Genomic DNA, 26,906 nt, shown 5'->3' on the forward strand with positions numbered 1-26,906 from the left:
AAACTACGCCAGATGTATACAAGTTCACGAATATGTCCATAATTGCGCGCACGAGCTGGTTCCTGAGCGAGACAAGAAGGGATTGCAGTTGTTTCTTTCTAAATATAGATCCCCTTTGTTGTCGCATTAGCTTAAGATGAGTTTGTGAAAATACCCCCAAGCCTCCTTTGAATGAAAATTAAATTGCTCAAAATGTATTGGAGCATACATACATCCATCGCTGAGTCGAATGCAGAGCAATACAATGAGAAAAAGTTCTTGGGCTACAAAGATCGTGTTCAAGCTGATTTGAAAGCATATCACAACAGCGTTCTTGGCATCAGTTATCTGCTATCAGGATATATTTGTAAGGAATTGCTCCAAGACCATTAGGCAGAAAAAGCACATTCGGCTGGAGAACTCTTTCTAAAAAGAGCCTTATGTACAGCAGGGAGATATGTATTCGAAGCTGTTTCCGAGGTCGAGTTGAAAATGTTACAGCTTGAAAGAGGCTTGATCCGCCAGCTTCTTTGCGTTGCTACTTTTAACTGATGGTAGTATGTCCGCGACTTTGCGACGGTCGTGGTCCTAGACTGGATTCGTCGAATCCTGCAGACAAACTTGGTGACTCACCACAGCGTACGAGCAGTTCTCAGTTTGCGAGACATATTCCCGCGGGAGCCAGGAATAGTTTTACTGTTAATCGGAACGATGAACGATCCAAAAAGGGCGAAGCTTTCCTGCAAAGCCGAAGTATGCATCAAGGAAGCCGATTGGTTTCTTCCTGCCTCCATTGTAAGTTCCCTTTTCAAAGAATGCCTAATTAAGTGCGTTTTTGCGGATATCCCAAGACCTTGTCTCGGGGATAGACGTCGCTGGGTCAATGAAGACAACCTCCCCTGCTGCACCTGCTACTGGTAACAGCAGCAGCAACGAGTGAGACGAAAATGACGCACACACGAGCCATTTTCCCGACAAGGAGAATGATGAGCGTGCTGTTCTGTGGGTGGGCAGCTCATCTGGCCGCGACGATGATCATATCGATAACACGTCAGAGTATGTAGATATCACAGATATCATTTACCAGTACTTGGATCGAGGATAGTTTGTTTCCTCGTCTTAGTTTTTTCCCCCACACTTGAAAGGGGAATGATTTCGCTGGATTTCAAAGCGACCGCTTCGAAGCCGCGGAAGGGCGCAAGACCTCATTTCATATGAAGGTGGGCGAACTGCTTCCGAAAGTGGCCGCTCCCCTCTCCCCCCAAAATCATATAAAAAGACTGGTCTCAGAGGCAGATCACAAAATTATATCTCACTCGCTCTTGCTTGTAAACTTATTTTAACCCCTCTCACTTTCTTCAATTTGCGCCAAACCATTCAATGAATAACTGTGTCCACAACAAGAACAAGGAAAACAGTACTAGCATATCGAACAAGTCTCTTCTCATCGTCGTCAATACCCTTGATTTATCGTTACAACAATAATGTGGTCATCCAGAAACAAACGAGCTGCGGCTCCCAGCACCATCTTCTCACGCAACGCTACCATGTCGCCGCGCCAGATGGCCTCCAAAGCTTACTCCCTTGCTTGCAAAAAGCTCGAGCGAGACGAAAAGCGACACAGACCCCACTACACCGTCCGCGAACGTCTCTTGCTGTACAACACAATGAACAAGGCTGAAGAAGTCCTCAACAAGCGCAGCGCTCGCACAAACCGCCGTGTCCTCGCTGCCGAAGACGACGACGATGTCATGGCCTTTGAGCAAAAGAAAGATACGCATGAAAACAGCACTCATCATCATCACCATCAACACCACCATGAAGTATCTCCTCTCTGCAGCCAACAGCAAGCAGACGAGGATGAAGACAACGACGAGCATCGGCAAGAACAAGAACAAGAAGAAATGCCGGCATTGCTTACAACTTCTATGGCGCAGCGCCCACAAACTTCATTACAGTGCTCTGGTAGTACTACCGCTAGTAGCCACAATATCCCTCGCATGCAATCATCACCTGGCAACAGCTTGCCAGCTAATATACCTCCCCAATCATCCATCGCCTCCTCCACAAACTCCCCTGTTGTCGACTCATCACTTCAATGTCGAGTCATCATCGGTCACCACCACGTCAACCCCATGACTGCGGCAATCATTTGAAATAGCCAGCTTTTTGCATGAAAAGTAGCCAATAAAGACGTCAAGTTTCCCACGCATCTTCTTGCTAGTAGGACGGTAGCCTTTTCCTTTCTTTTCTTTTCTTTCCTTTTCTTTTCTTTTCTTTTCTTTTCTTTTCCCAACTATGCACTTATCTAATACCTTGAGTTGAACGCGAGTTCTTATTGTCTATCACTGCCAAATACTTGTCCTAATTCTACTATCGTCAAAGATGCTGCTGTAATGTAACCATTACTGACGATAGCTATTGTGGCAATTTTTGTGCAACTTGCATGTGTGTGTCGGGAATTCCCGGTCCATGGATCGCGAAAAATCCCGACCAGTACAGTGTCGGGAAGTTGATTTGGGTCAGGGTCGATGAAATGGGTTATCTACATGAATGTGAGCCACATCCGCCAAATTGGGTCGACCAAGAGCGGCGTTAGCTTCTGCAATATATCCTCGTAGCCCTGAACACGCATGAATGGCAAGTGAAGCCTTTCTTCCGTCGCATTTTGGAAGGCCGTCCACCTACGCATTACGCACCATGGAAACCACATCCAGCAGAGTCATGCAGCTTCGATACGAACTCGGTTTCTCTTCCTGAAATTAGAGGCGAAGGTCACAACCACCAAGTATCGTTGATCGCTCCTTGGACTGAAGATCAGCTCGATCTCGCCTTCCTTTCGCGAAAGGAGGACCAATACCCGAAAGCTACCTCCTTTAGAAGAGCTCAATTCTGCCTCAACAAGGTTTTGGTCTCGTGTCTGGACATTAAATATTCTTCATGCTACCCGCACCATCCTTTTCAGGATGTATCATAATAAGATCCCTTGCCGCGAGCGCTTGCACTATATCGTTCCGGCAAAATTCGAAGACCTTCTCTGTCCTTTGTGTGGGGAGTTAGACTCACAAAACCATTTTCTCTGGTCCTGCAGCAAAAAGCTGACGGTCTGGCGGTTAGTCAAACAAGTTCGCGCTGTGCCCCTCCCCGAATGTTTCGTCAAGATGCCATTCAATTCAGACTAACATTCAACGACAATCCAATGGATCTTAACATCCATCATCTGAAAGCTTGCACGCTACTCGCCATCTGGCGGGCACATTGGGCGTCAGTCTTCGACGAAAAGCCCTTCGTCCCGAAGGCGGTAGGTGAAGAAGCCACGTTCTTGATCTTGAAAGCTAGCCAAGGTACAGGATACAGCTCTTTAGTTTTAGTTTATAGCAATCAGGTACTTAGAAGCATGGTGTTGGCCTAGTTAGCCAGACGTGAATAAAACATCATACATAAAAAAATAAAACTATTCTCACTATGGAAAACACACCTCATCGAACTGTTCTTCTACTATCTTCTTCCTCTTTTTCTGCAGGTAAAAAAGAAGAACATCATGTTCCGCGTCCATCCGTCCGCGAGTCTTTGAAAGGAAGCCCTCTTAGTTATTTTGCAGCAAAGTAAGCTTTGTCATGACTCACCTTCAGTGAATTCCAGTTCCCAACACATGATGTGGCAGCATGTAGTACACGCGAAACAAAGTAGGGATTCGCAAGCAGTGCCAGCACTACCTAAGAGCCCGCTTAGTCGCACTGTCAAGAAGATGTGGGGAGCGAGGATTCACCCTTCGCATCTCCCAGGGAGATAACGACCTCCTTCTTCTTCACCTTGACGTTATACCAAGGCACCCAACCACAGGAAGGAAACAGGGGGTACAGCATGAACCACGCTTAATCCTTGTGATGTAAGTGGAAAAATTATGTGTAGAAAAGCAGGCTGACTCTTCGTTTGTACGGAGCCTGAAATTCCAGGCAATGGGTCTGGGGTAGGACTTTTCAGAGCTCTCGCCAAACGGCTCTTGCAATTTGACAGTGTTCGCAATGGCTGACGGTCTGATCAAGTATATTAAAGAGAATTGCTGTGCGTCCTTCGATCTATCCAAATTTCTATCTAATACCAAATGCGAGGACCGCGTCGCGTTTGAAGCAGCATTTAAAGATGCGGTTGACCAGACGCGTCTGTGGTCAAACAGAAACATTCAAAAATGGGCTATGGCACAAAGGTCTGGAAGTTATCCAGTAAGTATCTAAGCTTTGGAAGTAACTCTTGCTAAATAGCATTTAGGCTCTCAAAACTCGTAGCTGCGAAGATTATTGGCTCAAACTCAAAGAACAACGTGCTGCCATACTCGCACAAGAAATTGTTATAGAGGAAGAAGTATCATTTGTGGAGCATCGCATGAAAGCTGTACAGTCCGTGAAGCGTAAATGTGAACCATTATACCTTTAAAGAAGTTCTCAGCTCAAAATTTGCGTAGGAGCCGCCGATACCATGGATGATGGCGAGATCAATAACGAAGTAAGTTCTGAGATCCCTGAGCGACTGCACACAAGGGGCTAACGGCGAGAAAAGGTCGAATACCAAGGAGAGAAAACAAGCAAGAAGCTCTGCAAGGTCGATCCGGCATAGCATTCACATTGGTTTATCCTTACGAAAGCTTGTAGAAAAAAGGGGACGAAATCGATGCATTTTTCGGCGACGACACTGAGGCTGGGCCGTCTGGACATCTGAGCCAAACTCTGCTTCAAGGTCGTATCGGTAGAGTCCTGGACAGCAACCGCACCGAGGAGTTCAAAACGAAGTTTGAAAACATGGACAAAGAAAACAAGTGGGAGTTGAGCACTGGCCGATACGTCGAAGACATCATGTATGAGGCTGGCGTTGGCCTCGCTTGCGAGAAGTGAGTCGATAGACGGTAATACATACCATTTACTAATGGCTATATAGCCTGATTCATTCCTTTATACTTAATGTCCGCGATCCCTACATTATGGGGGTTTTCACCGAGGAAGAAGCGGCGGAGCTTCTAGAGCACAATCTAAAGAAGCCAATACCGCTCTCTGATGACACAATGGGCGTCTTGAAGTCCTTCAACTGCGTGCGTGATCTGCTTTACTTTGACAAATCGGCATAGACGCTAACCGACCTTTCTTTTTCGTAGTGTTCCACGCAGGAACTGCGGTCCGTCTTGGAGACGTTAGCCCCTCGAAGAGGATCTAAATACAATGCTCAAAAGGATTACGAGGCAGACACAATCGCCTATGGTATCGAGAGCCTGTACGTAAACTTTTGCATTGATGAAACTTGGATCTGAATTGGCTTGCCTTTGTTTAGGGTGAAGCTGTACGAAATGCGTCCACAGGTTTTCAATTGTGACCATAACGAGCTGTGGTATGACATTCATCTATGGGGAGCGCTCGTAGACAAGGCTTTTGGCGATCTTGTGGACTTTAGCGTTATTCGGTATGGGAATCCGACCTACTAACGTGGTGAGGATCTGACATTAATTTGATATAAAAAGCGGCGAGAGCAGCAGCGTTGCGAGTGCTGAGCGAAGAGAAAAGCAGCGCCAAACCTACAGAGCACAAAACCGTACTAGAAAATCCCAAGGCCATAAGGGCGATATGATCATTCGCAGAAATTCGCAAGGACGTAAATTGGAGCTGGGAGCATCTGAAGTTGGCCGGACGTTCTACATGGAAGGAACAAAGTGGCATCACGAAGGAAACCTGAAACTACCCAAGATGCTTGCTGACATGTTCTATCAGCTTTGCGACCACTGCCGTTGGGAACATGACGTGATGCGAGAGCTTGAGGTTGTCGGATATTTACACGGAGGTAAGGCATATTTTTGAGTGTATTTTCTACAGCTCAGACTCATCATTATAGGCTGCTGTCTAACGACAATGTCCCTTGACAACCCGGGCGGATACATATTGCGCCTTAAAAAGTCGGGACTTGCAGAAGTTTCCGCGGACATGGGTGATTTCGTAAAAACTTTAGAATTGATGACTGACGTTTGGCTGCTGAAAGTAAGTTTATATGCGTGTTGGCTGTATTGCAGTGAGCTCACATAGTACCTCATTTTCAGAAACGTGCGGAACGGGCGATCTCTGTCCTGACAAAGAAGAGGCCCATTAAGTTCAGCAACAGGGGTATTGACGCAAAACAAGAAAGTACGTCTTTTAAGTTGCCCGGTGTTTTGTCTACACCAACACGCTGAACGACAACGATGTTTGTACCTACTTATACCATCTAAAATTTCTAGTGTTTTATATGTGATCTTGCCTGGTACATCTACTCAAATTGTGCCCCTCTTTTACACGTTCCTTCAGAATGGAGCGACCGTCACTTTGCTTTGAAGAAATTTATAGAGCGGCGTCGAAGATACTGATGACAATGGTGTGTGCGTCAGCACTCAGCTCGACTATTTTTCGAAGGTGGGCTGTTTTCGTAGATGCGAATTCATGGCTACGCTTTGCCTTGCATTTTTCTTCTCTTTCTTGCTTATGCTTCTGCTAAAGCATTGCTGGACCTTCCCAGTCCATGTGATTCCTGTAAAAGAGCAGTTCGATGAGGTGTTTTTTCCATAGTGAGAAAAATATATTGCAGAAGCTAGCGCCGTTTCGCTATCTTCTTGACAACTTGGCCAAATTCATTTTCATCGACCCTGACCCAAATCAACTTCCGACACTGTGCAAGGAGCAGGAGAACAATGAAAGCATTGTGATTTTCTCTCTGCGAAACATGAGCCCCCGCCTTAACAAAAACGGCTGACGGCTTGATGGCTTGTTTGACTTTCTGACTCTAGAAAAATGTACAATATTTTCACGTATGACTCTGCAGTCAAGACATTCTTTGTGTGCCAAGGAAATGTTTCTGTCAATTCGCTTCATCGCAGATACCTCACTTTAAACCTCATTATTCTCACCGAAAGCCAAAGAAATATATAGAGATGAAGAGTAAAATAATATATTACTATGGAGAGGAAGCCTTTAAGTATGATCCCATCTCGTAAAAAAAGTTGTATAAAGTAGAGTCCAGGTTTCACTCGCTGGTGGATCTTAACGGCAAAATGGAGCGTAAATTGGACTATACACAGTTGACTCCACCGTTAAAGTGTAGCTAGAATATTGTTGCCAAGTTATATATTCATTGTTCAGCACTCTTATGTGAATCAACAAGACTTTGTAAAAACCAAAATGCATCCTCATCGGACGCCTTGATGCATAGCATAAGAGAGCTCGGCTGAGAGTATCAATGGAACCGTAACCAGCCATTTACCGGAAGAGTCGTCAGTATATGCGATATCCATACAAATGCATGGGCCGATACTTCACCGCAGCTTCGTTTGCATCCAGGTTGCAGCCTCCCTGTATTTCGAAGATGCGATCTTGCACAGCCTCACAGCGATTATTAGTACTTACTGCGGCGCTGGGACGGTTCGCGAGGAACAGGTGGCTCAATCTGATAGGCTGAGAGAAAATAGAACAGACAAGTTGTTTATCATCGTTAAAGAGCATTGAATAGAAGAAATCGAACCAGAAAGCAATGTAAAATTCTCATTTCATGCAGTCAATGCAAACAATCAATGAAGCTTGCAGCTGTGGAGTATTGGTAACTCTGGATAAAGGTAGAAAGCGGAAAGCCGTCTCTGCCAAGTATTGAGTAAACAGGAGAGGGTGCCGTTCAAACTCCGCTGAGGATATATAAGCTTAAGATCCGTCGGCCTCGCTTGTTTTTTCTCTAGTCGACTTTCTTTTTCTTTCTTTATTCTTCCATTGGGTGGTGGCAGAATTTTGCAGCATGCAGCAGCAGCAGCAACAACAACAACAACAACAGCAGGTCCTGAGCAGCGGCTCCTCTCCCTTGGCATTGCATGTGACCTTACCAGCCAAACCAGCCGCAACAGCGTCGTCCAGTCCATCGTCTGCTCATAAGGTGTCTAAGCAGCAAGCATCAGTAAGACAACGAAAATCCCGTCTGTCACTGGAAGACAAGGACCAAAAGACCAAGGAAAGAATTTTACGAAACCGAGCTGCGGCTCAAGAATCAAGAGACAAGAAACGGCGCTACGTCGCCGAGCTCGAGTCTACCAACAAGCAGCTCAAAGAGGATAACGAGCGCCTGAGCAAGCGGACCAAGTTGCTTGAAACCGAGAACGAAGGCCTGCAAGTTCAGCTCTTGGCGTTCACAAAACGAGTAGCAGAGCTAGAAGCACAGTTGCTGGAGCGAACGTGTCAAGGCTTGATGGTGTTTGATGGCTTTTGCGATCCCGCACGGATCGCGAAGAGGAAGCTTCGTGTGTGTGATGTCTTTGGGGAAGTATTCAGTTCTGGATAAAGTCGGCTCGTTCTGTCCACCACCCAATGGAAAAATAAACCAAGCTCTACATCCAGCAAGCATGAATGAACCCGGGTTTCCTTTCCCTGCAGCGGAGGCTGTCAATCATCAACCAGGCCAAGACCTTTCCGTTCCACTCTTGCCTTCTCCTTCTCTCTCGCCTTACAATACATCCTCAGCATCCATGTCATCGACGTCGTCCGAAGACGGGGAACATGTGCCTTTTCAGTTGGATGATCTGTTCTTTGATTGGGACGGCCAGCAGATTGTTTTCCCTCAATCAACATCATCGTCTCCATCTTCTTCATCCTCCTCCTCCGCATAATTTCCCCGTTTTTTCCTTTCTTTGCATGTACGCTGTAATATTCTTTTTCCTTGGCAGTTCTCTTCCTCTTTTTTTTTACAATTTGCAAATCACTTCTTTTTTCTTTTGCAAATTTAGTTTCTTTTTAACAATGAATGGATTATCATTATCTTTGTTCATCGCTTGTTTTAATCGATTGCATTGGCTGAAAAACTTGGTAAAGCAACAACGGCGGTGGGAATGGGGTTGGGGGATGGGTTTCTAATCAAACTGCATGTATCTCACTTCGTTGAAATAAGGATGATTGAGTGCATCCTTTGCAGAAATTCTGAGGTTTGGCTGATACTGGAGCATCCGAGATAACAAGTCAAGGCCGACGGCGTCTACGTTTGGTAAGATCTGATTGATATGCTGTGGCGGGTAAATCTGCTGCGTGGGCTTGTAGTCTGGCAGATGGGAGACGCCCGGCCAAGTTTGCTCAGTGGGTGTGCCCATGAGCCTAAAGATCTTTTGCAATTGGTCCTCGTTGGTCGTGCCGGGGAAGAGCGGTCGGCCAGTGTACATTTCCGCCATAATGCAGCCGGCCGACCAGATATCGATTGAAGTCGAGTACATGCGGGAACCCAGCAACACGTCCGGTGCTCGGTACCACAGCGTGACCACCTCGTTAGAGAATGTGTTGACGGGGATACCAAACGCCCGTGCCAAGCCAAAGTCACCCAGTTTCAGTTCGCCACGTTTGGTGATGAGCAGGTTCTGAGGCTTGAGATCGCGGTGGAGCACCCGATTCTCATGGCAGTACGCTATGCCTTTCAGCAGTTGGAACATGAACGACTTGATTGTGGTGGGATCAAGCGTGCTGTGGCCTGAGCGCGCCGTCGAGTCCATGTACTTTTTCAGGTCCTGATCCATGTACTCGAAAATCAGGACAAGTTTGCTCTCTGTGTGAATGACATCGAGCAGTTTCACAATGTTGGGATGTTTGAGTTCTTTCATTAGCGAGATTTCTCGAATTGCTGTGGATGGTGCGCCTTCTTCTGCGTCCAGGTGTATCTCTTTCAACGCGACGAGCTCGCCGCTTAGGCGGTTCTTGCCCTTGTACACGGTTGCGTACGTGCCTTCACCTAGCTTTTCAAGGCGGGCGTATCTTTGCTCAGGCGTAGGACTGGCTGTTGACATGGTGTGTGTGCGTGTGTAATAACTGGTGTATGTGTGTATATGTGGGAGAGTGTGTTATATTATATCGTGTAGTTGTCTGTGTGTGCGTGTGTGTGCGTGGCGCAGTAGGTGAACGCTCTGGTGTGAGAAAAAAGCGCAAGAAAAAGAAAGAAAAAACTGCAGTTGGTGAGTGGTGTTTATACGTTGACAAGGGACAAAGTTGGTTTGCCGTCGTCGTCCCCTTGGAAGTTGAGGCACCCAACAGCAAGCAGCGAGGGAAAGCAAGCTTTCCGTGTGGTAGATGGTCTTTAAATTCCGATATGTAGCTCGACAAGAAATGTTTTGCTATCGACGCTTCAGGAAAATCCATCCACTTTTTACTTTTTTCTTGAAAAAGGATATTCCCTTTTTCCTTTTTCTCTTGCGTAGCTTTTGACTATATCTGCTCTCTCTTTTTTTCTCTCTTTCTATCTCCCTTTTTTTTCTCTCTCTCTCTGAAACACAATGTTGTCGCCGTTTGCATCAGATCGCACCACTCCGTTTTCGCCTTCCGCCCGCGCTTCTCGGCGAGAAAAACTGGCGCAGGTGGTCATGGCCAACCCTGACCTCTTATTGGATTGCTTGGTTGCTGTGTATCAAGAATGCTCCTCATCTAACGGTGCTGGTGGTGGTAATGATAAGAAACACCAATCATCATCGTCGTTTCTGCAGCAGTGTAAATACAATGGGAAGAAATAAGAAAAAACTCTAAAACCGACACTTCTTGAATGTTTATGCAGACGGTCAGGTGTGCCGCAGCGCTATGCAGTCAAGGATCAATAAGAACGATTTTGAAATCATTCGCCCACTTGCAAAGGGTCAGTTTGCAACTGTAAGTTCGCGACGTCTATCCGCCTGTGTGTAGATACCTTTTTCAAATCAATTGGCGCTGTTAGGTTTCTGTCGTGCGCAGCAAATTGGATAATCAGGTTTACGCCATGAAAACAATGATTAAAGACTATGTATTGGATCAGCGCGAGGTAACTATGTCCTTTTTACCAGCAAGTGAGCACTCGTTATTAAACAACAGTCTCTTCCTATACTCGAATGTATATATGTAGCGAGCTTTTTTGATGGAAGAGCGGACAGTGCTAGCCGAGGGTGGCAGCAAGGAATGGATGCCTTATTTGTACGCCGCGTTCCAGGACGAGGAGCATCTATATTTGGTGATGGAGTATGTAAGCGGCGGCGATCTTTTTAGCATTCTGGACAGAAAAGAAAACCTAGTTTTGAACGAAGACGAAGCTCGATTTTACATTGCCGAGACGATCCTGGCCGTCGACAGTTTACACCGGCTGGGCTACGTGCATCGAGACATTAAACCGCAAAATATCCTCATTGATGCGTCCGGGCACGTTAAACTCGGCGATTTTGGGTCCTGCATTCGGATCGACCAGTGTGCTAACGTGCCGCCCACCGCCGCCGTTGGCACTTGCGATTACGTATCACCAGAAGTGCTGCAAGCCCAGGAAGGTACCGTCACGTACGGCGTCGAGGTCGACTGGTGGTCCATCGGCATCGTTCTTTATGAGATGCTCCAAGAAATACCGCCCTTTTACAGCGACGAGAGCGAAAATGCAACCTATTTAAATATCCTTTTTCACGAGGTAGTAAAAAATTTACCACAGGACGTGACATCAACCGGTGGTTTTTTGCTGAAGCAGATATCTTTACAGAAAAAACTCACATTCAACGATGCGTATCCGATATCTGATGAATGCAAGGATCTTATTCGCAAGTAAATTTTACAGTTCGATGCTTAAATGGAAACAGGAGTTCAAGAAAAAAGAAACAACTAAGTATCTCCCTCTCTTTCTCTCTGCTTTAGGCTGCTTTGCAAGCGAGAGCATCGACTCGGCAAAAATGGGGTGCACGAAATCATGAATCACCCATTTTTCAAAGGCATCGATTGGCAAAATATACGAAAATGTAAAACGACCGTGAATGGGTTGGAGCACTCGTGCACTTTCACTAACCGTCCTGTCATCCCACCACTTTATACAGCACAACCTCCCTTTCTACCAATCCTGACGTCGCCGGACGATACATCCAACTTCTCTGTTCCAGAAGTAGAGGAGACTCAGCTCGTAGGCAGCGAGGGAAAGAGTTCACCATTAAAGGATCACTTTGCGTTTGTCGGATATAGTTATTACCAAGACCCAATTTCTCCAACGGCAACGTCGGCGAGTCGAGACGACCCGCAACAACAACAGGAATTAGAACATGTACGGAAAGAGTACGAGAGTCAACTGCTAGAGTTACGGCGAGAGCGCGAGACGCTCGAGCGTGACTACAAGGAACAATTATCGCAACTGCGACAGGAGCTGGATGTGATCAATAAGAAGAACAGCAACCACAACAGCAAGACCGAAGAGCTGGAACGTCAGTTATCGCAGCTGCGCATTGATCTGCGGCGCCAATACGAGCTTGATCTGGCAACTCTCAAAGACAAAGAGCAGGAGCGGATGGATGCGCTGGAGCGCCAACACATGCAGCATTTCGAAACCTTGGAGCAAGAAATGGAGACTCTGCGTGCAAAGAATACAGAATTTTCAAATGAGTGCGAGGAATTGAGGCGGGAGCACAGCGAGCAGCGCGAGAAATCTGTTGCACGGCTTAGCGAGCTGAATCGCTATCTCAATGACTTGCTTCTGGAGAGCTCAGAGCTGCAGGTAGCACACAGCCAGCAACTGCAACAGCTCAAACAAGAACTCGAAGAAAAGAACAGAGCGCTCGAAAAGGCGGGCCTCGATACAGAGGGCAAGGTAGCGGAAGCCGCTGCTGCGTACAGGACAAAATACAAAGCATTGGAACACGAGTATCTCGAATCTAAGAAGCAGTTGGAGCAGCAGGCAGAGGCGATGCAAAGTCTGCACACTCAGATCAAGGAATTAGCAGTAGAGCTGGAGCGTTTAACGAGCGAAAACCACGAGCTGCGGGAACAAATGTGCGCGAAAGAGGAGTTTGCCAAGAATCTGACATCTGAACTCCAAGAACTTACAACGACGAACAAGAACAGTAGTAATAACAGAAAACAAAAAATCAAAGCATTGCCGCCCTTGCCGGCCTTAACGTCACCACCGCTGCTGCAACCTCCTGCTGCTCCTGACCCTGATCACAGCGCACCACCGGTACCTGCACCGTCAACGAGTGACCACGGAAGCCCAGGGAGCACCCCGAGATTACCAGCGACTCGCAAATTTGAAGGCGTTCAGCTTCTGCAGGAGACGATAGTGCGAATGGCGCATGGATGCTCTGAGGAACCCAACAAGCCAGGAGACTTTGCTGCGTACGAGATCAAGCTGAATAATTCTGTATTCTCTATCCACGAGCCAGGCAACCAAACACCTTATTTATCTTTTGATCTACGGTAAATTTTACATGCTTGCTTGTATGCTGCCTACGTCACTAACAGTCCTTTCTTCCCTTTCCCCTTTCTTTTGATCTCCTGTAGGACATTTCTTGTGCTCTTGCAGACGCCTATGCAGTCAGACTTTGCAGGCAAGCTAAACATTGATTGCATGCTCTCACTGCGTTTTGCGCCATCAACGCGTACCAATGCATTGTCGAATGAGGCAAGTTTTTGCTAGCACCTGTCAGCTGTATATATAGATGTACTGATGCAAACATTTTTCTTTAAAAAAAATAACTTGACAGCCGGCTGATACATCACCGCCAACGTCGTTCTTATCAAAGGATAGCCAAGAGCGCCTCGCAAAAATCGACAAGCAGCTAGTTCTGGAGCGCAAGTACGTGCAAGGCGCTCAAAAGACGCTGGAAGCTAGGCGGCGACTGTTGGAATCTGGAGGTGCAACGACGACATCCAGGCAGCAGCAACGGGAGATCCAGGCTGAGTTGGAACGCGCACTGGCCACTGCGCAGCACAAGGTGCAGCAGCTGCTCCAAGAACGATCCAAACTTGTCCAGGCAGGTGTCCTCATGCAGCTGATATATTCGGACATAAACTCATATTCTTTCAGATACCCGGCAACGGCCACCCTCATCGTCATTACCAGCAGTACGGCAGCAGCAGCAGTGGCAGTGCAGCGAAGAACCACGTGTTCCAAGATACCCTACTCAAGGATGCACAGCGATGCTGTTATTGCCATGACGCCTTCTGGGGCATGCGGGCTCAAGTATGCTCAGGTAAAAAAAATTTAAAGAAATAAGATAAGCAGCAAATGGTCGCATTATCCAACACATTGATTTTATGTAGACTGCCACTATCAATGCCACAAACAGTGCCAGGATGCTGTCGATTTGAACTGCCAAGACTACCGACGGCTCATGCGATCACAGCCTTACCATCTGTATTTCCACACCCAGGCTGAGCGGGCAAAGTGGTTGCGATGGATATCGCGCGCATCATTTTTCCAAAAGCAACGCAGTCATCGAGGCGGCGGCGGCGTTGGTGGTGGTGGTGGTGGTGCAGGATCAGACATTGTTCGCGTTCAGAAAAGTCAAATGCCTGCTTTCTGAAAAGAACTGCGGATATATATAAAAACCAGAGGGAAAAAGAAAACCAAGAATGTAAATACTGAATATATTGACCCCAGGAAACTCTCAAGTTAAAAACTTTGTAATAGAATCTAGTGCTTTGTGAGCGAGCGCTTGCGTACGTGATAGAGTGCATGTTTAGAAGAGCGTAAAAAAGAGAGAGAAAGAGAGCGAGAGAGAAGGAGAAAGAGGGACAAGGAAGGAGACTGGTTACGTATGTGTGGTTTATCTCCTATCGGCCATCATCATTTTTTCCCTCACGGCGACAATGTTTTGCTTGATCCAGAGATCCTTTTCACGCAATTCCTGCTCTTCTCTCTTCAATCGGGCGATTTCTTCACGCAGCTGCTGCTCCTTGTTTGCTAGAGTAGTGTTGGATGTCTCGCGGCGGTGACCGATATCCGAGGAGGCTGTGTCGTAAACGTTTCCGTTTGGTGAAGGCGACATTGCAGTGTTGTATGTGTGAGAGCGAGGGAGAGGAAGAAAGAAAGAAAAAAGAAAAAGATAGAGACGACAGCCCTGAAATAATCGTGTGTATTAGCATATTTATAGATGCTCTCCCTCATCATCATCATCATTCCTGCTGCTACATAAAGTAAAAGTCCCCAATGACGCGGATTTCACAGCTCTCCGCGTGGTCTCCTGATCTCTCTCTTTCTCTTATTCTCAGTTTTTTGCTGTTGGGGATAGGAGGGGCGGGGGTCAGGGAGCACTGAAGATCGTCATCGCCTCCTTCCTTGTTGGCAGGGCCGTCTCTTTTTTCTCTTTTTTCCTTTTTCTCGTTTGACGTTTTCTGCAAAACGCTACACCATTTTTGGTATCGTGCAGAAATTCTCCTCCTCCTCCGCCAATTGCAGCAACGCGTTCCGCTTTGGATGTTTCTTACGCATCTTATGAATCATAGATATGCCCAGTCTATATATCCTAATTGAATTGTTCTCGGATATTTACATTAGAATTAAGAAAGGAAGAGGAGGCAGCATATCGTAATTACTGCGTGCAATTAATACCGATCGTCATCGAGTTACTTGCATTATCTCAGCAGGAAAAAAAGTGTTAGAAGTCGTCGATGATTCCACGTCTTTAGATGATTATATTTTGTAAATAGCCCTGTTATTGTCTCGAAAACTCACTCTGCCATGTAGTACGTCTTATGCTATATCCTCCGAAGCTGATCTCTGGCGGCGGCGGCGGTGGGTGGCTGCTGACCCGAATTTCTTTGCTTGTGTCCTTTCCTGCATAAAAACTTTGGCCCGCAATGAAAGACCAAGAAAAAAAGAGGACGATCAGGACAGGTAGATACATCACACCCAGGATTCACATTTCGCAAACTGATGCGTTGTAGACGTCAAGATCCACAAACGCACGCCGCAGCGGCCAGCATCGCGCCCGAGCGACATTTACATTTCCTCAAAGTCAAAAACGAACGTCGTCGTCAAACGAGTACGGCAACTCATGGTTAATGAACAGTACGCGCACATATATATTATCTGTAAAGGCAGCAAATGAGGAATGGGTTAGGCTGAGAAAAAAAAATATATATAGTTACTCGTCCGTCACGCTGCACGGTATGGGCGCAACCGTGTCCAAGGCGATATCCATCGCCCAAGCAATACAGAGCGCACTCCACGACCAAGTATCGTTGAAACCTGTCACCGGCACTGTTAAGCTCATCGATGATGTCATACCCGAAAATATGGTATTGGACTGCTAGAATAGCTAGGTTTGACTTTGTATTTTATCTAAACGATCTCTTCGAAAATGCTGCTAGGATGAAGATCTAGACACGCAAACCAGAATGAACTCTGCAATCCATATAACGCTCATTCCAAAAAAGGGACTAGCAGAGTTACAACAACGTGTAGCGCCCATCACTCAAAAACCATCACGGAATAGGAAATGACGATAGTGTAAAGAATCCTTCCCTAAGGGAAAGAACAGAAAATTGATTTATATGTACATATTTTACCAAAACGATATGTTTTTATCTATTTGAGCCGCGATGCTAGCTGCAATGCCTCGCGTTGCAGTTCGGCGTCAGATGGGTTTGTGGTCGGTTGTAATATCGGTGCAATGATGCGGTTAATGATTGTATCTGCGAGAGACTCGAGAGCTTCAGATGGTAACTGGCGCTTCCAAATTTGAAGTGTCTTTAAATATTTGCATTGGCGCCAGAAGAAGCGGTGCTTTGATTCTACGCTGTGCTCTCCCGGATGCAATACAATGGTATCCATTAGGTCAGCGTACGGCTTGATCTGCTTGTCGATGGCTATCTCGATTGCTGCGAGCAGATCTTGGTAAGCGCGCTCGTGCTTTTCAACATAGTATGAAATTTCCTCCACCAGCTTTTCCAAATTTCGCATCTCCCGCATCGATGCCGCGTTTAACGTATCCAGCATACTCTTTAGCCGCTTGATAACAGCCTTTTCGACCGCCTTGCCCAGCAACTCAGTGTTGGCATCCTCTTCCATATCTTCCTGGTCCTCTACAACACCGTACTCGGACAATATTCTGTGCCATTTCCAGTCGTGAAAATCGATCGGCTCTGACATTGGATCCCACGACACGAGTTCGCATCGTATGTAGAATTCAAACGCTGCTGGTAAACTAAGCGCTCCGAATGCTTTGGTGTAATCGTCTTTGAATTGTGTTTTCCATGCCTCAAATTTGCTCTTGACTACTTCCAAGTCGCTGAACTCGCTGCCGACATCTTCCAGCATATCGTCGATCCGTTTATCTTGGATCTCTTGCAATCGACTGTCTCGCTGTGCCTCCCAGTCTGCGCCCATATCATCATCGGACCAGTAGCCTTGGGCCTGCAGGGCTTCAGGATCTGCACCCAATTCACTGATATCTTGTCGCACTGCTAGTCGCTGCCGCCGCTCAATTTGTCGTCGTTGCCGTACACTCTCGTCTTTGTCGTCAACAGCGTCTTCAGGCACATATGCAAAATGTCTCAAGTCATCCAAATCATCTTGCCAGCGTCGTTGCCTGACCACCTGATGCTTCGTGGAAATAATTTCGTGCGCCTCTTTTTCCAGTGACTCGAGTATAGGAAACTAGTAGATTTAGAATTAAATCAATGATCTTTTGCTACTGCATGCACCATTTACCTTGGCATCAAGGAATTCCCCCAAATCATTAACATAATTTGCCAGTGGTTGGAAATAATCGAATCGGTTGCTCTCGTGTTGAATCTCCTTGTCCAAATCCTGCTCAGTGCCTTGAAGTTTTGCGATACCTTGTTGCTTTTGCTCAATTTGCGATTGAAATTCTTTCAGCGTCTGTTCCAAACCGTCGCAAACAAGGTCCAGGCCCTTGAGGGTATCTGCAAGGTTAGGAACAGCCGTTTGATCGGGAACAATTGCAGGCTTATATCCAGGTGGAGGCGTGTATGGGTCTCGCTCTTTTTGTCTGACAGGCTTCACGCCTCCGTGTCGTATTAAATCTTCCTCCCAGCGTTCCAAATCTTCGCTCCGTTCTTCATCTTCATCCTGCGCTTCTTCGATCATTTCGCGAACTCCTTCCAGCCGCTCGCGTTCCATCTTTTTGGCTGTTTTCTTATCAAGTGTGATGCGCTCTCCAACATATTGCTCGAATTCTACAATCATGTCAGTTGTAACAGGAAATAATATGTGACATTTTTCTCAACCTGCCTGCTTCTCCGTCATCCCCTATCTCATCTTCTTCGCGTACCAAACGTGAATGTTCTTTTGACTATCGCCGTGTCAGATAACCTTTTTGCATGAACGTGAATAACGAGAAACTTACATCATCCAATGCAATAAAACCCTCCTCTTCTTCATCGTGTATTATTCCCTTTCGAGCCTGCTCGCGCTTCTTTTTCGCAGCGTGGATAGCATGGGCATTTGGAATGCTCATTTCTGACATATCGGCCTTCATGAGACTGGGGAACTTTTCCGCTAAAAGCGCATCATCGTTGTCGTCGTCGTTGCCTGATTTGGCTGCTTTTTTCAATACATCCGGCATGCTCGGCGTGCTCTGTCGAAGAGACTCTAGATATTCGCTGGTATACGATGCACTTGACTGTGACTCATTCCCGGTCTCCGTTGCTGATCTACCATTTGATCAGAAAGGGGCGGTTTTCCTTTATCACATCCAAGAATTTCCTTACTTACCCTGGTAGTTTCAACTTGCGCCCTGATGACATGCGCAAGCTGGCAGTGCTCTTTTTCACCTTGAACTCTTCAACGTCTCCCTCTTCCTAGAGATATAAAGTCAATAAATATACATGCAAATGACGCATTTCATATTACCTCGTCTGCAAAGCTGAGACCGAGCGATCTCTGCTGTTGATTGTTCTTCTTTTTCCTTGCAACTTTGATGATCGTCTGTGATACCACAGTTTCTAGATCGCGCGCATCGTGAGCATAATGTCAAGAACAGAGCAAGCTGCAACCAAACGCACCTTCGGCGGGATTCTGTTCTTCTACATCGTCGGTTTCGATTTTCCGGCGAATATTCTTGGCCGCGCGATTCGACTTTTTAAACATTGCTGTTACAAAAAGGGAAAAGAGAGAGAGAGACGAGTTATGCGCTGCGGGAGAGTGGGAAGATCTCCTCCGCTGGAATTTCGGCTTTTCTCAGCCACTACCTGCTGGCCCTGTCAAATCTAAAGTTTCCAACAACCAACATGGCCACCATGCGAGGATTGCGTTTGGTACCCTCACTTCTCACTCCTTCCCTCACCGCTCGAGGAGGGCACCAGCAATTCTTGAATCGCTCAGTTGCCGAGTCCGTATGCCAGCGCACGATCCGATTCCGTCACTCCAAAGTTGGCACGCAGACAATCGCCATGCCTCGCGACCACGGCGTCTACGGTAATTGTCGAGAGAAAAGGAGAGTTTAATTTGGATATAGGAATGTATACTTATATGCAATGATATAGCCAATTATATCCCACCCGAGAACCCACCATCCATTACGGACTTTGGTCGCTGGCGACTTACAAAATGGCGAAACATGAAGAACCACGTACAAAACATGTTGAGGTAAAAAGAGAAAAAAGCCAGTTAATATCAAAAAAGAGGTCTTGTGTTAAGATGATTATTTTTGCAGTGTGGGTTTGATCAAGTACAAGTCAAAGTATGAAAAATGGGATTCTCGAAAGTTCCTGGAGCAGGCCACGGATGTCTACGTGGACATGAACACTGCGTTTGCAAAGTAAGTGGGACATATACAATGGATAGTCAGTCGTTGCAGGAAATATTCACCATTGATTTTGCTGTTTAGAGGCGACCGTGAATTCCTTAAAGAAACTTGCCTTGACGAAATGTACACAGTAAGTAATGCAACATTTAGTCCGTTAGCGAGATGAACCGTGCTAACGATTTTTTGCTACTTTAGACTCTCAAAAACCAAATAAAGAGCCGCAGCAACGACCAGCGTTGGGAATGGAAGTACCACGGCATGATCGAACCACCAAAAATTGTATGCATCCGCTGCATGTCCAGCTCGGGTTTCAGCAAGCACGGTTTTGCCATTGCACAGGCCTTGGTCAAGATGTACACCAAGCAGGTAAATAGGATTTTCCAGGAATCGAAAGGTTCAAGGTAACTAACTTGATTTGCTGTTTGCTGCAGTCAATGGCTGTGTACGACAGAAAGAACCGGTTAGTAGGTGGCGATCCAAACAAGATCCACAATGTGCAGGAGTACGTTGTCTTCCAGCACGTCATTTCCGATCCTGAGGATGTCTGGCGTGTATACGGCAAGATCGCCTCGCCTGAAAAACTGCAGCAACAATAACAACAAAATGCATAAATCAGAAAACAAAAAAAGAGTGATAAAAAATAGAGTCAAAACTTTACAATAGTGTATTATACAACTAAGAAGGAAGAAAAAAGGAACATCTTCTACCTATACATATGTATATTTATATATAATATTAGTCTCGATAGTGAGGAACATCGTGCGGTACAGGCCTAGTGGTTGGCGAGGACGGCATGAGCGGGACGGATGTCATGCGGGACGCGTCGACATATGGCTGATGTGCATAGTATCCGCCGGCGTGGCTTACATCCGGATTACTCGCTGTAGTCGCGGTGTATGTGACGGAATGGTTTCTGTTGGCGCCGGCGGTGGAGGTCGACCAGCCATAGTCTTGTATGTTGCGCTGGGACATGTATGCGTTCTGGTACGGGTCTGCGTAGAAATCGTCTTCGTAGCGGTTGTTGTGATCCATGGGAGAAAGTGGGCGCGGCACACCGTCATCGTGGTCCCGTCGTTTCCGGGTTTTGCGTAGCATCAAAAATATCGCAGCCAGGATGAGTCCTACACCTGCGGTTGCTCCCACAACTGCGCCTGCAATGACACCTGCATTGTTCGAGCTTCCTCCGTTGTTTATTCCTTGCTGGTCAATGGCTAGCGAAGGAATTACCGTTCTGATAAGGATGACGGTTGTTAGGATACGCGTGTTCCTGAATCCTACTATATTTCTCTCTCTTACGTGACAGGGACAACCGTGGATGTGGTTACAGTAACACCGTTGCTCACAACCTTTGTGATAGTCGGAATTAAAGTCGTTGTGGTGATATACTGCGTTGTGCTCGTGACCGTGTCCGTCGTTTGTGCGGGAGAACTCTGCTGTGGCGCAGACGAACTGGAGTCTTGTGTGGTGGAAGAAGATGCAGGCGGAGTTGTCGTTTCAGATGGTGGTGGCGTTGTTGGTGAAGAAGTTGATGTAGTTCTCACATCGGATGTCGTCGTTGTCGTCGTCTCGGTAACGGGAGGTTCCGAGGAAGGCGTAATGGATGAAGTAGGTACATCGCTGCTGGTAGGGGTGTCGCTTGGTTCGATGCTGGTCGTAGACGGCGACGAGGGATCGGCGCTGGCGCTGGCGCTGCTTGTGGGAGGTGGCGGGCCTGTGCTACTGCTTGATTCGGGAGATGGTTGTTCGCTTGTTGTGGCAGTGCTGCTAGACGTTGGAATGGGTTCGCTGCTTGTTGCACCTCCGCTGGATGTAGGTTCAGGAGCCGCCGAAGCGCTATCGGAAGGAGCAGCGTTCGACGACGTCGGCTCCGGTTGTGCACTCGACGTTGGTGACGCGCTATCTGTCAGGGTGGGAGCATCTGAACTGCTGGCAGGTGGGTTATTAACGGAACTCGTAGGTTCACTATCGCTGCTACTGTTGCGAGTCGTTGCGTCTGGTGGCGAAGACGATGTCTGTATACCGTCTGCAGGCGCGGAAGACGTTGGCGTGTTATCTTCCGACGAGGAAGAAGGGGCAGGCGATTCATTTTCATCCGTAGGCGAAGGAGAAGATGATTCCGTCGGGGTGCCGATATCTTGGGCAGAACTCGTTTCAATTGCCTTAGTTGCACTTTCTTCAGCTGCTTTGGAAGACATCCATGCAAAAGTCAAGAATTACAAGACAGGAAAAAGGAGGAAAGAAAGAAAGGAAGAGCTGACAGAAACCAACAAGGATAGAAAAAAAAGCTGCATCTCAAGCCCATTCCACCTGACATCCAAAACCCAAAAATAACAAAAAGTATTCTTTTTATACAAAAAAATGGTTTAGTGCAATTCTATTGACTTTGACGGCTTTAATCTCCTTTACTTTCGGTACCAAAGCTGGGTAATTTTGGTCTAAAATCGCACGCCATGTGAGCATCCCTATGCTTTAGAATAACATATATATTGCTAACTTACTCTTCTCATCTTTCGCTGAAGCTGGAAGATACCGTACAGCAATGCCTCGGCAGTGGGAGGACAGCCGGGAACATAGACATCCACAGGGACAATTCGGTCACAGCCACGTACAACCGAGTAAGAGTAGTGATAGTAACCACCTCCGTTCGCACAGCTTCCCATAGAAATTACCCAACGTGGCTCAGGCATCTGCAAATGCAACGTTAGTTTCACACATCTGCCCCCAAAATCCATCGTTCTCCTTCTTCTTACCTGATCATAGACCTTTCGCAAAGCGGGGGCCATCTTGTTGGTCAAGGTACCAGCGACAATCATGACATCAGACTGACGGGGAGTAGCACGGAAAATAATACCAAGACGGTCCTGATCGTAACGAGGAGTAGAGCAATGCATCATTTCCTATCAAAGCGAGCTCGTGTCAGTAAACTGTTCAATTATTCGTGAGTCACGGTTTGTCATTCTACATACCACAGCGCAGCATGCCAAACCAAAAGTAGCGGGCCAAATGGAGCCTTCGCGAGCCCAGCTGACAACACGATCGACGGTCGACAAGACGTACTCTAAATCGATCGAGAACAAGAATCAGATCTGCTGCTCGAGAAAAAACACGCTGAATTAAAACATGAAAATTGCACCTGCGCTGTTGCTAGGCTTGAGAGCGACGTCTTTAACTTCGTCAATGTTGCGAGTGACTTCTGTGGAAACTGCTCGCTTTGAGACTGTCAGGGCCTGGGGTGCCACAGAAGCAGCTACAATATGTGTTGCATTTAGTCATCCAAGTGTCGCTGACTCGTCGTTGTTGTTCGAATGCTTACTCAATGCTCGCTTGGCGGCATTCAATCCGAGTACAGTCATTGCCATTGTGGATTATACACAGTGAGACAAAAGAGTAGGGAGATATTCGTAGGGCGGCCTGACTGGATAAAGCAAAGACTTTTGCGTCTCTATGGTGATGTTTTCACTTCCTGGTTGGTGCCCAACTCCGATCGCTGGCCTAGTTTCTACGTCACGCCGCTCTCGCGGTGGTGGTTTATGCGCCTCTTTATCCTTCACCATGCGATAACAAAATAAGCACTGAGCACTACTTTTACCTGCTAATTATATACACTCTTTATTAAGTTTATCATGACTTTTTATCTCAGTGAAGCATCGCCTCATTGCGAAAATAGCCAATAAAATAAAGCACAGTGATCTTTTTTGCTTCTTATGATATGCTCTCCTTTGCAATGCCTGATTCTGTGAATTACTACTTTGTCACATCGGATAAAAAGCTGGTGGAGGATAAAGTTTGTTCTCTGAGAAGAGCTAATACTTGATGAATTCTGCAGGATTCGGGAACCTTTCGACGACTTTTCTTTAGCACGTTTCTATGGTCGATGTGACCGACATGGCAGCTTGTACGATAACTTCTTTCGCTAGCGAGAGCGCTCTACAATATGGCTGTGAATTGACTTGGAGATCGTTCCATATATCCAATAACAGTCAGTGATATAAGGGATTCCTTGTGACGTCAATTCGAAGTTTTTTTTTTATCTCTGTTCATCTACGTTAGCTGACACGTTTCCAGTGCAAAACACAAAGACATATGAGTCTAAAATAAGCATTATGTGCACAGAAACAGTGCGAATGACGCGATTCGGGTGCGCAAAGGTGTGTCATTATGCGAACGGCAACGACTCCGCTGGGCTTTGACTATTTTTCAAACTGTCTTCCCTTTTTTCCCTCCCTCCCTCTCTCCTTCTCGTTCTTTTCACTCGCTTACAGAGACATGAGTCTTGGTGTATGTGAACGCCCCATTGTTTCATCTATATAGTATTAACATCCTTGTGTCAGACTATCAAATCGTACCCAAACAACCCGCGCGTCGCCAAAGCCCAGATTGCGGTAGATATCTTATCGCGAGCAATTCTATATATGTATGCTTATACCACTGGCATTTGAAACTATGAACATTGTAGGCGGCCTACAGTGGTGCTGAATTTGACTTTCAAACAATTGACATGGCCAGCACCAAGAGCCCAGAATACTTGGCCAAGTTTCCGATGGGAAAGGTGCCGGTCTTGGAGAGGTGAGGCAGAATAATCTTGGATTTCGACATGGATGATAGCCAAATTTACATTTTTCCTTTCTATCAGTCCATCAATCAACTTGTTTGAATCATCTGCTATTGCGTATTACGGTACGTATTTGAATCCTTGAAGCAGACCACTGTTCGCCATTTGACTGACTCATGGGACCACGTGGCATTTAGCCGCAGCAGCAAAGCAAAATTCACGTCTGCTTGGATCGACACCTGAAGAGGAAACAGAAATCATCCAATGGGTTCTGTTTGCAGACATCGAACTGACAGCCAACATTAGTGACTGGACATTGCCCTTACGTGGCATCCGCCCGTACATCAAACCGAACGTGGACGCTGCTATCGAGCGAACAAAGTCTGCTCTCAAAGCGCTCAACGACTATCTCTTAACAAGGACGTACCTTGTCGGTGAAGATGTGACGCTTGCAGACATCGCCGTTACGTGCCAGCTCGTGAATGGGTTCAAATTTGTGTTCGACAAGCCATTGCAAGACGAATACAAGAATGTTACACGATACTACAAGACGTTGACTGGCAAGGAAATCTTTAAAAAGTATTTGGGCACGGTTGAACTTTGCACAGAGCCGATTAAATATACTCCACCCAAAAAGGAACCCAAAAAGAAGCAAGAAGAACAGCCTGCTGCTGCCACCGCTAAAAAGAAGGAAAAGGCACTGCCAGCTGCTCCTAAGGCTGAGGAGGAGGGTCCTAAACCACCTCCAAAGGCAAAGTCTGCCTTGGATTTGCTCCCTCCTTCCAACTTCAAGTTGGACGACTGGAAACGAATGTACAGCAACAATGATACCGATGTCGCCATGAAGTGGTTCTGGGAGAATTTTGATCCAGAGGGCTACAGTATTTGGCGCGTGGATTACAAGTACAACGACGAACTTACCCTAGTCTTCATGTCCAACAATCTTATTGGCGGCTTCTTTGCTCGTCTTGAACCTGCTCGCAAGTATGCATTCGGTTCGCTTGTTGTTATCGGTACGAACAACAACAACAGCATTTCTGGTTACTTCATTATTCGTGGTCAGACCGTCCCTGAGGAGGTGACTGGTGCTGCCGACTTTGACTCGTATACATTTACCAAGGTCGAACCTTCCCAGTATGAGGAGAAAAAGGATGAAATCTACAAGTATATGGCATGGGAAGTCGACGGCTTTGCTGACGGAAAGATTTTCAAATAAAATGAAGAGTGTATCGCAATAATTAGCCAAATTCAATAAAGGATGCGAACCAAAGGCTTATGATACATCAGCATATGGCTGAAACCATTCTTGAAACTTGTGCGAAAGCTATTCGTTGAACTACCGCAGATTCATTAACAAACGATATTCAAACCGCGTTTTTAATGTAATGATCAATAGCAAAGTGGAATCCCTTATAACGGGGCAGGCATATCCGTCTATTCTAGTTCCTTCTAGTAACCTTCAGCTACTACGTCTTACTAAGTCCTGTGAGCTTTTCTTGACGGCGCTTAATGTCAATATCCGCGAACGCCACGCCTTCGAGGTAGAGCTTGTAACTCTACTACTTTTTCATGTCTCATATGGCTGCTATCGCAAATTATTCTGTCTTTACGGTTTCCAAACACACTGAATATGGTTCATCTTTGCAACGGTAGTTACAAAAGTACTTAAGCAGGACCAGATTAATGAATGGGTCTGTATCAGATCAGATCGGAACCAGACGGAGAGAAATGTCAATGCATTGTTTGCATTTATAATCATGCCATAGCCTATAAGTTCGGGAGCCTGTGAGGCTATAAAACCCCATACATTTCTGATCCATTTTGACATCTAACCAGCTGCCCATATGAGTGTCCAAAGCGCAATCAATTGGCCAGACCTCTACCTCCCAGGTACAACAGACAACTTCGTCTCGAACGAGATCATTGTCAAAGGACTGTCTGTCAAGGATGTTTGGCCGTTTCTGGTGAACACATCAACGTGGACGTCCTACTACAAGAATGTGTCCGAAATCAGCTTTCCACACGGCAAGGGTCCGGAACTATCGGAAGATGCTCACTTCAGCTTTGGCACATTTGGATTCCCTCCTATGGCAGCCCACGTGACTGAATTTGTCTCGCCGGATGCGCAGCCTGCCCGACTCTCGTGGACGGCCAAGCAAGATGGGTCACCGGAGGAGCAGCTCGACGTGCTGCATGCGTGGTTACTTGAAGACCTTCCTGGCGACCGAGTCCGTATCCTCACGCAGGAGTCGCAGATAGGAAAACCTGCTGCTGCCTTGCAAAACAGAAACCAAACCCCATGATAAATGGCCATCAAGACAGGCTCGATGGTCTCCATGACATTGCATTCAAGCATAAGAATAAGTCCTAATAGACTCACATTATATAGTCAATACAATGCATATTGTATTTTCCACCTACAGTATTTTGTATCTATATATTGTACACAATTATCAAGCGATACATGATGTGGGTTCCAAGACATTCTCGGCTTACACTTTGCTGTTGATAGTATGTCCTATAAATCAATCTTCGAACGTGTCTTGTTCTTGCACCAGCGAGTGCAACGTTGAAGCGACGTAAAAAAGCCAATTTTAGATAAAATTTTTTAAGTGAAATTGTGCGTTGTTGAACGGTAACAAATATCGCAAACATGCATAGAGGCCGAATGATGCCTTTCTTCTACGGTTAGTTTTGACGATGTGTGCACTTGAATGCGTATTCGAGAAGACAGCTGTATCACACAAGCAAGGATGCCGATGTAAATTGTCGCATACAGTTATTTTAATGGGTACTGCCTCGGAGGTGTCCATTTGTGGAATTTGTGGACACTGTCGATTTAGTGGACACCTTTTAAACTTAATGTTCTGTCCAAAG

The 26,906-nt window shown here is 46.4% G+C and overlaps 16 protein-coding genes across 16 annotated transcripts; 11 read left to right on the forward strand and 5 right to left on the reverse strand.

Annotated features, from left to right (window-relative positions):
- Positions 1–530: 530 nt before the first annotated feature.
- Positions 531–919, forward strand: VTP01DRAFT_8247 (uncharacterized protein; the record flags this gene model as incomplete). The annotated part of the gene is made up of 2 exons (XM_069387347.1): positions 531–774; positions 831–919. The coding sequence occupies 2 exons, from the start codon at positions 531–533 to the stop codon at positions 917–919; spliced, it is 333 nt and encodes a 110-aa protein (XP_069241125.1).
- A 544-nt stretch (positions 920–1,463) lies between these two features.
- VTP01DRAFT_8248 (uncharacterized protein) lies at positions 1,464–2,135 on the forward strand (the record flags this gene model as incomplete). Its single annotated transcript, XM_069387348.1, has 1 exon — positions 1,464–2,135. One exon carries the CDS (start codon positions 1,464–1,466, stop codon positions 2,133–2,135), a length of 672 nt encoding a protein of 223 aa, XP_069241126.1.
- A 290-nt stretch (positions 2,136–2,425) lies between these two features.
- Positions 2,426–2,956, forward strand: VTP01DRAFT_8249 (uncharacterized protein; the record flags this gene model as incomplete). The annotated part of the gene is made up of 2 exons (XM_069387349.1): positions 2,426–2,534; positions 2,601–2,956. The coding sequence occupies 2 exons, from the start codon at positions 2,426–2,428 to the stop codon at positions 2,954–2,956; spliced, it is 465 nt and encodes a 154-aa protein (XP_069241127.1).
- A 171-nt stretch (positions 2,957–3,127) lies between these two features.
- Positions 3,128–3,405, forward strand: VTP01DRAFT_8250 (uncharacterized protein; the record flags this gene model as incomplete). The annotated part of the gene is made up of 2 exons (XM_069387351.1): positions 3,128–3,323; positions 3,392–3,405. The coding sequence occupies 2 exons, from the start codon at positions 3,128–3,130 to the stop codon at positions 3,403–3,405; spliced, it is 210 nt and encodes a 69-aa protein (XP_069241128.1).
- A 763-nt stretch (positions 3,406–4,168) lies between these two features.
- VTP01DRAFT_8251 (uncharacterized protein) lies at positions 4,169–6,246 on the forward strand (the record flags this gene model as incomplete). The annotated part of the gene is made up of 12 exons (XM_069387352.1): positions 4,169–4,186; positions 4,249–4,387; positions 4,442–4,482; positions 4,537–4,578; positions 4,629–4,864; positions 4,912–5,062; positions 5,126–5,241; positions 5,299–5,427; positions 5,486–5,802; positions 5,854–5,996; positions 6,056–6,140; positions 6,233–6,246. The coding sequence occupies 12 exons, from the start codon at positions 4,169–4,171 to the stop codon at positions 6,244–6,246; spliced, it is 1,431 nt and encodes a 476-aa protein (XP_069241129.1).
- Positions 6,247–7,770: 1,524 nt separating this feature from the next.
- Positions 7,771–8,307, forward strand: VTP01DRAFT_8252 (uncharacterized protein; the record flags this gene model as incomplete). Its single annotated transcript, XM_069387353.1, has 1 exon — positions 7,771–8,307. The coding sequence occupies one exon, from the start codon at positions 7,771–7,773 to the stop codon at positions 8,305–8,307; it is 537 nt and encodes a 178-aa protein (XP_069241130.1).
- Positions 8,308–8,872: 565 nt separating this feature from the next.
- Positions 8,873–9,790, reverse strand: VTP01DRAFT_8253 (uncharacterized protein; the record flags this gene model as incomplete). The annotated part of the gene is made up of 1 exon (XM_069387354.1): positions 8,873–9,790. One exon carries the CDS (start codon positions 9,788–9,790, stop codon positions 8,873–8,875), a length of 918 nt encoding a protein of 305 aa, XP_069241131.1.
- Positions 9,791–10,273: 483 nt separating this feature from the next.
- On the forward strand, positions 10,274–14,287 carry VTP01DRAFT_8254 (uncharacterized protein; the record flags this gene model as incomplete). Its single annotated transcript, XM_069387355.1, has 11 exons — positions 10,274–10,484; positions 10,549–10,640; positions 10,705–10,788; positions 10,870–11,415; positions 11,485–11,546; positions 11,637–11,737; positions 11,813–13,178; positions 13,263–13,383; positions 13,466–13,735; positions 13,789–13,954; positions 14,025–14,287. 11 exons carry the CDS (start codon positions 10,274–10,276, stop codon positions 14,285–14,287), a joined length of 3,282 nt encoding a protein of 1,093 aa, XP_069241132.1.
- A 110-nt stretch (positions 14,288–14,397) lies between these two features.
- On the reverse strand, positions 14,398–14,752 carry VTP01DRAFT_8255 (uncharacterized protein; the record flags this gene model as incomplete). The annotated part of the gene is made up of 2 exons (XM_069387356.1): positions 14,398–14,418; positions 14,567–14,752. The coding sequence occupies 2 exons, from the start codon at positions 14,750–14,752 to the stop codon at positions 14,398–14,400; spliced, it is 207 nt and encodes a 68-aa protein (XP_069241133.1).
- An 811-nt stretch (positions 14,753–15,563) lies between these two features.
- On the forward strand, positions 15,564–16,019 carry VTP01DRAFT_8256 (uncharacterized protein; the record flags this gene model as incomplete). The annotated part of the gene is made up of 3 exons (XM_069387357.1): positions 15,564–15,600; positions 15,651–15,774; positions 15,851–16,019. 3 exons carry the CDS (start codon positions 15,564–15,566, stop codon positions 16,017–16,019), a joined length of 330 nt encoding a protein of 109 aa, XP_069241134.1.
- Positions 16,020–16,293: 274 nt separating this feature from the next.
- On the reverse strand, positions 16,294–18,819 carry VTP01DRAFT_8257 (uncharacterized protein; the record flags this gene model as incomplete). The annotated part of the gene is made up of 7 exons (XM_069387358.1): positions 16,294–17,364; positions 17,419–17,906; positions 17,962–18,022; positions 18,077–18,383; positions 18,445–18,530; positions 18,583–18,674; positions 18,735–18,819. 7 exons carry the CDS (start codon positions 18,817–18,819, stop codon positions 16,294–16,296), a joined length of 2,190 nt encoding a protein of 729 aa, XP_069241135.1.
- Positions 18,820–18,959: 140 nt separating this feature from the next.
- VTP01DRAFT_8258 (uncharacterized protein) lies at positions 18,960–20,073 on the forward strand (the record flags this gene model as incomplete). The annotated part of the gene is made up of 6 exons (XM_069387359.1): positions 18,960–19,146; positions 19,215–19,317; positions 19,385–19,489; positions 19,559–19,607; positions 19,673–19,843; positions 19,909–20,073. 6 exons carry the CDS (start codon positions 18,960–18,962, stop codon positions 20,071–20,073), a joined length of 780 nt encoding a protein of 259 aa, XP_069241136.1.
- A 139-nt stretch (positions 20,074–20,212) lies between these two features.
- VTP01DRAFT_8259 (uncharacterized protein) lies at positions 20,213–21,672 on the reverse strand (the record flags this gene model as incomplete). Its single annotated transcript, XM_069387360.1, has 2 exons — positions 20,213–20,708; positions 20,774–21,672. The coding sequence occupies 2 exons, from the start codon at positions 21,670–21,672 to the stop codon at positions 20,213–20,215; spliced, it is 1,395 nt and encodes a 464-aa protein (XP_069241137.1).
- Positions 21,673–21,879: 207 nt separating this feature from the next.
- Positions 21,880–22,836, reverse strand: VTP01DRAFT_8260 (uncharacterized protein; the record flags this gene model as incomplete). Its single annotated transcript, XM_069387362.1, has 6 exons — positions 21,880–21,912; positions 21,976–22,164; positions 22,228–22,374; positions 22,444–22,535; positions 22,611–22,724; positions 22,791–22,836. The coding sequence occupies 6 exons, from the start codon at positions 22,834–22,836 to the stop codon at positions 21,880–21,882; spliced, it is 621 nt and encodes a 206-aa protein (XP_069241138.1).
- A 907-nt stretch (positions 22,837–23,743) lies between these two features.
- On the forward strand, positions 23,744–25,245 carry VTP01DRAFT_8261 (uncharacterized protein; the record flags this gene model as incomplete). The annotated part of the gene is made up of 5 exons (XM_069387363.1): positions 23,744–23,755; positions 23,809–23,859; positions 23,934–24,043; positions 24,111–24,154; positions 24,227–25,245. The coding sequence occupies 5 exons, from the start codon at positions 23,744–23,746 to the stop codon at positions 25,243–25,245; spliced, it is 1,236 nt and encodes a 411-aa protein (XP_069241139.1).
- Positions 25,246–25,873: 628 nt separating this feature from the next.
- VTP01DRAFT_8262 (uncharacterized protein) lies at positions 25,874–26,332 on the forward strand (the record flags this gene model as incomplete). Its single annotated transcript, XM_069387364.1, has 1 exon — positions 25,874–26,332. One exon carries the CDS (start codon positions 25,874–25,876, stop codon positions 26,330–26,332), a length of 459 nt encoding a protein of 152 aa, XP_069241140.1.
- Between the last annotated feature and the right edge of the window lie 574 nt (positions 26,333–26,906).

Source organism: Rhizomucor pusillus, assembly GCF_041956525.1.
Source record: "Rhizomucor pusillus strain CBS 183.67 unplaced genomic scaffold VTP01scaffold_5, whole genome shotgun sequence".
Taxonomy (NCBI): Eukaryota; Fungi; Mucoromycota; class Mucoromycetes; order Mucorales; family Lichtheimiaceae; genus Rhizomucor; species Rhizomucor pusillus.